The 10,558-nt window shown below is 44.2% G+C and overlaps 1 protein-coding gene across 2 annotated transcripts in view; it reads left to right on the forward strand.

Annotated features, from left to right (window-relative positions):
- The window catches only part of ARL13B (ARF like GTPase 13B), a 79,813-nt gene extending 71,854 nt beyond the window's left edge, over positions 1 to 7,959 (forward strand). For both annotated transcript variants that reach the window (XM_088442032.1, XM_088442033.1), the window contains one exon: positions 7,353 to 7,959. In XM_088442032.1, coding sequence (XP_088298158.1) covers positions 7,353 to 7,429 — 77 coding nt within the window. In that variant the 3' untranslated portion in view covers positions 7,430 to 7,959. The remainder of the gene's footprint in view (positions 1 to 7,352) is intronic.
- Positions 7,960 to 10,558: the final 2,599 nt, after the last annotated feature.

A 10,558-nucleotide genomic window follows, 5' to 3' on the forward strand; every position in this document is an offset into this window, starting at 1 on the left:
GAGGTCTGCAGACAATTCCTTGGACTTCATGCTTGGTTTGTGCTCTGACATGCACTGTCAAGTGTGGGACCTTATATAGACAGGTGTATGCCTTTCAAAATCATGTCCAAACAACTGAATTTACCACAGGTAGACTCCAGTTAAGCTGTAGGAACATCTCAAGGATGATCAGTGGAAACAGGATGCACCTGAGCTCAATTTTGAGCTTCATGGCAAAGGCTGTGAATACTTATGTACATGTGATTTCTTAAATTTTTGCAAATTTAATAAAAAAAAACTAAAAACGTCATTATGGGGTATTGTGTGTAGAATTTTGAGGACAAAAATGAATTTATTCCATTTTGGAATAAGGCTGTGACATAACAAAATGTGGAAAAAGTGAAGCGCTGTGAATACTTTCTGGATGCACTGTAAGCCTTGTGGGATACAGGAGACACAGCTCCTGTCAGCATCTCATACACAGAAACTAAATAAGATAAAATGGAGGATTCAAACCTTTGACCTGTCACATGGTAAAAGTAGCTAGGCATTGTCAAGAAATGCAGATCTGCACAGAACAGAGTAGACTTAACTAGCAGAGTGCAATATATAATATATATACATTTATATAATTTGTATGTATTTGTGACATTTCCTCAAAGTGTGGTCATCTTTCAATATATGCAAGACCAACAATATAACAACAATGTTATGAATTGTTCTTGCTGTTACCCTACGGGACTGCACAGATAATGAACTGTACTAATAGAGCAAACGTTCTGCGGGTCCGAACATGCAGGAAACGCTAGTCCCTCATTTCTCATTCTTATCTGTATAATAAACAAGAAAGTGTGTCTGTCTGTCTGTCTGTCTGTCTGTCTGTCTGTCCTTTATGCACAGCCAGAGTTTTGTACCAAGCTCCAACAAATCTGGCATGGTGGTGTAGTTTGACCAGGATTAGGATTTTGCCTAGGTTTGAACTTCGTGAGGGTCACACAATCCCAAAAAACCTAGACACTCTTGAATTACACAGGTTCAGGGACTGGCTTCATACACACACTGTCATGCTGGGTACCCACTGGCCTACATATTGGCCGTTCAATGAACAGCCGATATATATCGTGTGTGCGTCGGCCAGTGTGTACAGACGATATGTCTGCGAACGACATCGTTCACGAACATATCGCGTTGGCTGTGCAGCACAGCTGATATCTGCACATCATGCTGTGTGTACAGGCAGTCAGACTCCCGGCCAGTGGTGTTCCCAGCCAGATGGCAGTGATAGTTGTTCACTGTGTATGAACAACCATCATCTGCAGATCAGTCGATCTTCAGATATCTCTTTCTGGTGTGTACCCAGCTTCACACACTCCTCTCTTCCAAAGTGCTGTGTTATATCACTTTTCCAGCAGCCGCATACATGAAATACAGTGTTAGTCAGCCCTCTGTTTTTGCATGATAAACTGGGGTTTTATTATTAGTTATTATTATTATTGTCCTTTATTTATATGGCACCACAAAGGTTCTGCAGCGCCTTACAAAGTACGTAACTGTTTTTCTTGTGTACTCGTTTGTTTAACAGTACAAAACAATGCAGGACAAGGACATGGTTTATAAACATTGCTGCATAACACTGAAATAAGCAGCAGGGCATCAGCAACCAAGTGTTAGGTGCCATTTGGGGAGTTAGGAGTAAATTATAGTATAAGTAGGGGAAGAAGAAGCACGTGAGGGAAGAGGGCCCTGCTCGTGAGAGCTTACATTCTAAAGGGGTGTTAGCAGAGTGTCTGGCAGGCTCATGAGTAGCTCAGCACTCAATACATTCAGAGTGTGTCAGACAACATAATCATACTACAATCTTTGATCCTGGCAAAGTTTAGCATATGGAGATTACAAACAGCAGGGGAGCCTGATCACAGCCACACAGTGCCACTGTGGACGGACCCCCTTCTGTCCGGGAACCAGACTCCAGTCCAGGCATTCTCCCCTTGATGGCAGCCCTGCAAGACATGGTCTTCAATGTTGATCTGCAGAGTGATATCAGGGGGTGATGCAGCTGCAAACGCAGTGACAGGGATCATGTAGAATCCAGATTATCGGGAATCTTCGCATGTGCCTGCCCCGATCCCGTACTGCGTATGTGCAGTACGAATCTGCGATCCGGCAGAAGACTTGACCATCTATTGCTGTTTCCGGGCTGGGAGGGGGCGGCGGCTGCCTCAGTTTCCCAAAATAGAGGTTTGTCGCCGATGTTGGTGGGGAGGGAAGAGGCCTGGATCTCCAGATGGCTGACGAAGATATTCTGGCCACTTTTTTCTCATCTGCAGCGGCCGGCTTCCGTGACCCCATGGTCACTCAGCCAGCCAGTGGGATCGCAGACGATCCCATTCTGCATTCTTGGACGTAGCTCAAATCAGTAATGCATGCAGGAGGCGTGACGCCTCCTGCTGCATTTCCATATTACAGCTACTGCAGCTACTAACATGTTAGCAGCTGCAATAGCATATCTGTCCGCAGCTGAATTTATTCTGCAGTGATATCTGAAACTCAAGTGATGTATGTTCTGTAGGTCAGTCTGCTCCTGATATACCCCATTCGAAACAGTATGAGAATACACCTGCCTGCACTGTTATTTACTCCTAATTTGCATAGTTATCCAGGTTATAGGTGAGGACAATGTAAAGAAATAGATGCTGCAGGTGTACTTCAAGGTCCAGTCTTCAACCCGGGCAATGCTGGGTATCCCAGCTAGTGTCTATATAATAAGGGAGAAAGTGTGTGTGTCTGTTAGTCCTTTATGCACTGCCAGAGTTTTGTACCTAGCTCCACCAAGTTTGACATGGTGGTGTAGTTTGAGCAGGATCAGGTTTTTGGGTAGGTTTGAACTTTGTCAGGGCCATGGAGGTCTACACGGTGCCCACAAAGTAGGCCGTGGAGTCTGATTTTAAAGTTTTTGTTTAAGCAAGTTCGCTCTGGATATCTTCCAGTGCCTAAAACTGCACTGATCTGAAGGCACAGGCTGATATGTACCAGTGGGGGGCAGGCAGAGTTCCAACGGAGGATCAACTGTCACACTGCACCTGCACTGACAGTTACTAATTGCTCCAAGCACATTTTTATATGCCGTGGTCTCCAATGTTTGTCTGAGTGTAAAATATGAAGGCTATACTGTACTTCAAGGTCCATTCTTCAACCTGGACAACGCCGCGTATCCCAGCTTGTAGGAAAAAAAAGAATTCCATAGAAATGTTATTAGTATTAACAATCAAACCATAGTACCAAGTCTGTAGCTCCACACATGACATTCTCCAGGGTCCATATCTGGTGTTGGTGTCATATCTTTCACAAAGGTTTTCCTAGAAAGCTGGGATGTATGAATCTGCCAGAGCGTGCATGTTACATTACTGTACATTTCCTTCTGATTTGGTTTTGTGCATAAAGTCTTTCAGTTGCAAAAATAAATAATAACAAGCAATCATTTCATATCTCCCATTGTTATGTCTAGACTTAATCACATAGTAAAGAAGTATTTTTGTATATGGCTTGATGTTGCTTTTCATTCATAATAAACCACTGATTTTTCTAACATTTGTTTTTGTGTATGTATAACATTATTAATGTTATCTATGTCGTCATGTGATATGTTGGGAACCACCCTTCACTTAAACAGTTCATTATACTCACAAATCTTCTCATTATTGTGTTTCCTGTCACCGCTAATTATTCCCCCCCTTCCTTTCTATCTTCTTCCCACAGTAGAGGATTTAAAAAATTCTATACATTTTGCCCACTTGGATCACCTGAGTTTGTCAGTTTCCTACCGATCAGGCGTGGGTGAAAAAAAGTCAATCAATAAAAATGTCCCCATTCTGCCGATGCCTGGCTCGGGGGATCGGAGAAATGCAACATGTTGGACAATCTCGATTCTCCGATTCCAACCTTCAAATAGTCGGAATCGTCGAGTCTGCGTTTTTTAACATATCTAATTTTCCCGAAGGATCTCCCATTATCGATGTCCACCGATCATAGGTTTTGGTTGACTGATCGGATAGTTGTCGGCATAATAGGGAATCGGGCCATAGAGGTATGGCCCGCATTAGAAACCTCTCCCGTTTCTCACTAATGACACCTCCAAAACTTTTCATTTCTGCACTTGTAATATGTCTCATCGATTATTGCAATTGTCTTTGGCTAACCAAACTTTCACCCCTACATTCTGTTTTGAATGCAGCGGCTAGCCGCCTTGCAAATCACTCTTCTACTATTCCTCCTCCCTGTCAGTCTCTACATTAATTGTCCTTACTTTACCAAACCAAGTATAACAGATCTCTACTATTGAACAAAGCTATTAGGAAAACTGCAACAACATACATGTCCTTACTTTACTACGCAAGCCCAAGATCTCCCAGCTGATCCTCACTTTCCCCTGGCTGCAACCTCCGTGAGATTCTCTGCCTCCTGCAAAAAGGCTTTCCCCTATTCAGACAAGCTTATCAAATTCCCAAACATCCTTTGTAATCTACCTAGGCTATTCTACCTGATTACCAGATGTCTACACAGCTCACACAAAACTTCCATGTGTTCTTTTTCTATACTCAAACAACTTTCTGACTCACAAATTAACATTTATATAATTTCTCTCTTGCATATATATATATATATATATATATATATATATATATGTATGTCTATGTTATTAGTAGCTCTTTTACTCTTTTATGGAAGATGACTTGTATTTTACAATTCAGTGATCGTGATCTAAAAATCATGGTAACATTTGTGCTCCTTCTCATATAAGTGCATTAATCAATGATGGCTGCAGATCTGCTGCATTGAACGATTGTCTCTGTAGGCAGTTTACACTTAGACTTATGCCGGCTTTTAACTGAAGAGATGCATCTGTGCATCATAGGTGGGTGGGTTGAGGGTACTTTCGGTGGACCACTTTGCCCGAGTTCTGTTAGTTGAGGTTCCAATAGATTTATGTGAACTCCTTTGCACAAATTTCATTACTCATGTAAACTTTTTTTTAATAAACTCTCTCTATGGGGGGAGATGAACGCATTGCCCTATTCAATTAACTGCAGGAACCCCACGCACTATGGGTGGATTTTTTTCCCACATGAGCTGCGAGGAAATATCTGCGGTAAAATGCAGACTTCTCCTTTTTAACGTGCGGGGAAACCCATGGATTCCAGGACTTTTTATCTATCTTTATTCCAAAAATCAACAATATTTCTTCTCTAACTAATTGATATTGTCTTTGAAGAAGAAATAACTGGTATTTGCATGGCAGTAAAATGCACCTAAATTTGTTTGTGACCCCCTGAGGTATATCTGACTTCTCTGATTTTGAGATCCCCGTGTAGATATGCACTGTGCAGCTTACTCGCCAACCTTTGTGGCGAGGTCCAGTTGGGAGAGATGGAGGTTTTATGATCAGATTAGTGTAAACTGTTGCCCCCCCCCCCCCGTCCCGTCCGCTTTACAACGATTTACAACATTACGAGACAGCTGCAGGACCTTGATGACTATTCGCATCTAATCACGCCTCTTGTCCCGACCACTTCACGGGAAAAGGGAGGACTCCTAAATGTATGACTCTCTCGGACATTCCAGGAGATTGGTCCGTTATGCTGTGCACCTGCGTCCAGCACACAGCGTTCAGGCACGGATTGGTTTGTGATATGTAGAACTATGTTCATGGGGGAAGGATTTTCATGCATATTATTAAGCTCTGTAATACATGGACTTTCCCATACAGTACTGTGTTATTTCCAGACAGTAGTGGTTTTACTTGTTCTATTACTTACATGGTATAGTGATGTCATTCTGAAGAATGACAACCCTGCCTTGCAACAGGGAAAACACCAAATAATTGAGATTGAATCATTGTATGACAATTGGTAAATCACCTAATAAAGATGAGGTGCCCATACATTTTCATTAACCTTAGACCTCAGTTGAGATTAGTACTTGTAAAGTGTTTTGGAAGCTTAAAAGGCCAATTTAATTAAAGTGGTATTAAGCGCTCAGAAAACTTTTGTACTTAACATACCAGCTAAGACATTGAAATGTGTGTTTATTGTGGTGGGGTTATTTTTGTGAACATGTAATGCGCAGTTTATTATTTATCCATGCTGCTTAGCCAAACCACTGTCCAGCCCGCACAGACCATTGAAATAAAATCTATATAGTGATTGTGTAAGGTCTGCCCACTCTCCAACATGCATGCGCTGTGGAGCCGGGGTGCGAGCTGCCCCCCCAACAGCTCCCACTTATAGAGAGACGAGACAGACCTATCCAGAGAAAAGGACCCTCTGGGCCTCCTGGACCAGGTAAGTATGGAAGCAGGGGGAGGTAGCGGGAAGGGGCAGAGGAGGCGGAGCAGAGAATTGTGAGTGGGCAGGGCCAGACAGTGTGTGGGGGGGACTGAGGCCCTTTGCTAGTAAACAATAATTGTGCTGTGCACTTAGTACTTCCACAACAAATGTATGTTAATTGAATAGTGATGTGCTATCTAGACTAGAGGGGAGATTTACTTTACTTCTAATGTATACAATACTAAAATAATGATGCACACATCAGTGTTTCCTTTGACAAACTGCTGGTAAGTAAATACACCCCATTGGATACATTGCAGATCTAGCCAACTAAATAGGGCATAGCTCTCCAGGGAGGCTTTGCTGATACCTATTCAGCTCTGCCTCCTATACTGTGTCACTTCTGCAGGCTTATACACCTGGATAGGCAACTGTTACCAGTAGTTCCCAAGCCGCATAGGTCAGCTTCATCAGATCATTTGTTTGTGCTTGTGGGGTACAAGGGGGATGTTTTTAGTACAATTTTTTTGTTTTCTTTAATTAACTTAATATATGTTCTGTACCCATCAGTTTGACCATCCACATCATTTGTTTAATATTTTATTTAGCGTTGGCATCTTTTAGATTGGGTACGGGATACCGACGGTCAGGATGCTGACAGTCAGAATACCGACAGCGGCATCCCAGCAGTCATAAACCTTGCAGAAAGCTGTTGGGATTCTAACCCTTGCCCTAACCTTCCCCTTAACTCTGACCCTTCCATTCCACAGCCTAACCCTCATATCTCACTGTCTGACCCTAACCCTCCCCTCCAACAGCCCACCACTAACCCTCCCCCTAGTACCTAACCCTCCCCCTAACTCTAATACTTACCTCCGCAATTTGTCGGGATTCTGACAGTTGAGACACCGCTGTCGGTATTGTGACTGTTTGGGATGCTGACTACATCCCTTTAGATTTGATCCTAAGCATCCAACTTTCTGAGCCCCCCAGACCTTATGTTTAACTAATGGGACCATTTTGTTTTGTTTGCTGTTTGTTTCGAATTAGATTTTTATGGGAAGCCGCTTCCACCATTGATGTTACGGCAAAGACCCAACAGCGACACACATGATGTAATCTCTTGAAATGGACAGTGGTGACCACTATTTTATAAATGCAAAGCATAAGGCAAGTATCGATTGGAACTGATGTAGCGAAGTGAAGACAAGACTTTGATTCACCTGCCTTGTAGGTTGGCAGAGTGTCAGCTGTTGGAACAACCACTGCTACTTGTTGCTGATCAATGATTGATGGTACATATGACATTACATGGCAACTATGGACGTCGTCATTTCTACTGTGCGCCAGAAAATCAAAAAAGTATTTTGACCCAGTATTAAACTCTTCCATAACACTTTTGAAAACATGATATTGAAAACTGTACAAATTTTTAGGTGATTTTTATGTCATTCTGATAAGCACAATAATTGCTGACTATTTTAACATTGTTTAACTTTTTAAAGTATTTTACTGGCATTTAAACAACCTCCTTCCAGTATTCATCAGTCTCTGTTATGTTAATACTGTTAAATATATCCTTCCAAAACACTGTAAATAGTAACTGTATATAATTTGAACACAATATTGCTACACTTTAAAACATTAAATAAATATATCTAACAACAATGCAAATGTGCATTTTTTTTTTTCTTTCTAATATGTTTAGTCTGGAGTTTTCTAAAGCTACGTAATAAAAATGAATTAATGCTACAAATGCAAAGAATAGAGTGAAAACATTGTAAATCCATGTAAGGTGGGTCCCCATGATCCATCTTGAACAGCGTTTCTCAGCTCTTGTCCTCAAGTGACACAAACAGGTTACATTTTGTGGATTTCTTTAACCACTTAACTGGCTAATATTTTTTCAAAAAACTTCTCAAATTGTAATTTTTTTTATGATTAAATTAGGTCAAGAACATCTATTTAAAACTTATACAACACAATTTTATTTAAAAAAAAAAAAATATATAATTTATTTTTTATCTTTTAACTGCGTACCATAAAAATAGCAACTTTTATGGTATACTGTAGTTTTGGCCATCTGCTGTACTATCGATGGTTGATGGTTTTAAACCATCGATAGGAACAACTGATGGTTTAACCATCAATGGATGCGTTTTGTGCATGTGTAGACCACTTCTATTTGGACAGCACTGCTTATCTTTTATTATCTACAGGCGCTGCCATTGATGGGTGGGCATCAGTGCCTGACATCAACTGGGGGGGGGACACACACCAAAAATCCCTTGCCATCAGCTATAGACCATCGATGGTTGCAAACCAGCGATAGTCGATGGCCCTCCCTAGTTTACTGTGCAGATACTTAAACATCAAACACTTAGGATTTAAGATAATTCGCCATCTCTAATTGGAGGACCGTATCGATATTCTTGATCGATACGGGATCACCATAGTCAATATGATCCATGAAATTAGCTTTCTACTTCAGGGTCCATAGGGTATCCACAGGATACCTTGGGGTATAGGTGTGACGTCAGTCGCAGGGCACCAAAGAGTTAAGCTTTCAGCCTCCCAGGATGCACTAGGTCCCCCTCCTATACCCCGCCCCCGGGCCAAGGCACCTCAGTTTAGTTTGATGCCCGGCCGGCGTCGGGTGCACCTGTCGGAGTGGGGGCTAGAAGAGCCCCTGAAGCTTTCTTCAGTGCAGCTGTGGCTGCACATCTGGATGTACAGCATGGACAGTCAGTCCTGAAGTCCATGCTGTCTTCCCTACACCCCCGCCGGTACCAGAACGCCGGTACCGATCCGGGGATGCTGGTGAGCATCTGGGGTCACAGCTAGCGGTGACCCCAGATGTTCCGGACCATGGCCGGATCCAAGGGGGACAAAGGTAAGCAGCGGGGTCCCGCGGTGGGTCCCCGCTGGTCACATGGTCCTAAGTCCCCAGGCAGGGGGCTCCCTGGGGACTGGCTGCAGCGTGGAGCCAGGTACTGAACCTGCGCTTTCCACTACCCCCTGGGACAGCGGACCGCAGCAGAGCGGTAGCGCTGCGGCGTCCCAGGGGTTAAATGCATGCCAGGGGAGCGCGCCTTCCCTGTCTCACAGCCGGCGCCTCCCCCGCTGCACACAGCCCTCTCTGCACTGTGCTGACTGGTCCTGTGTCAGCGCTCCTCCCCCAGGCCAGCTTCTCTCTGCTCCTCGGCGGCCATCTTCTCTGCAACGCATGGTGAACGCTGCTGGAAGCCTGGAAGGAAGCATCGTGGTCTGGGTCCCCCCGCATACCTCTCCTCCGCTGTGGCTCAGGTCTGTGTATGCAGCGCTGTGTCCTACCAGGCCCTGTGTCTGTGTAGTTGAGTGATCAGCGCTGTTAGTGCAGGAATTGTTATTTCTCTGCATTGTATGTGACTGTGCTAGCGCTGCTGCCTGTAACTTTATCTTCTCAAAACTGTCAGCTTTATTACTGTCCCTGTTCTTTCTGCTAAAGCCCTTGCAGTGCGGTGCTGCAGGGTGGTCTCTCGCCTATTTAATACTTAATTGGTGAGAGAGGTCACATACGTGGTGCCATCATGTCTGAAAGTGATTTTCCCCTCCGGCTACAGTGTACCACGTGCAAAGTACCGTTAGCGGAGGGGGAGGGTAGCGCGGAGGGCCTTTGCCGGCAGTGTTTGTCCATGGCGCGGCCTATTACGGTTACAGCACCGGTACAGGAGCCGCCCTGGGCTTGTTTTGCTCAGGCGTTAACAGCTTTAGTGGGCCAGTTAGCTCCGCAGCCCGCGTTTACTCCGATGGGTTTGTCCCAGCAGTCTGTGGTGTCGTCACCCATGCAGGGGTTCCCACGACAATTGGTGGTACCCCACAGTCTCCCTATTTCCCCGCTCCCGGGTTCTCAGGAGCCAGCGTGGGTTAACTCCCTGACGAGTTCTGTACAGCACTTGTCGGATGTGTTGCAAGGGGAGTCTGTGATGCGGCCTCATAAAAGGCCGGTGGCGTCTCTGTCCGCTCCTTATGAGGATGACGAAGGGACGTCTGATGATGGGGAGATTCTGGATCCTTACGATCAGGAACCTCTCCATACTAAGGACGCTGATGCTAAGTCCAAAGTATATATTCCTGGACTTATTCGGGCGGTCCGCACAGCCTTGGTGATTGAGGACGAAGTTCCCCCAGCGGCTAAATCTAAGTATGCCTTTTTCAAAGATGTGAAGGGCGATGCCACAGTCTTTCCTCTTTCGGGTCAGTTGGTGGACCATTTA

This window comes from Taudactylus pleione, unplaced genomic scaffold (assembly GCF_031769625.1).
Source record: "Taudactylus pleione unplaced genomic scaffold, aTauple2 ptg000303l, whole genome shotgun sequence".
Lineage (NCBI taxonomy): Eukaryota > Metazoa > Chordata > Amphibia > Anura > Myobatrachidae > Taudactylus > Taudactylus pleione.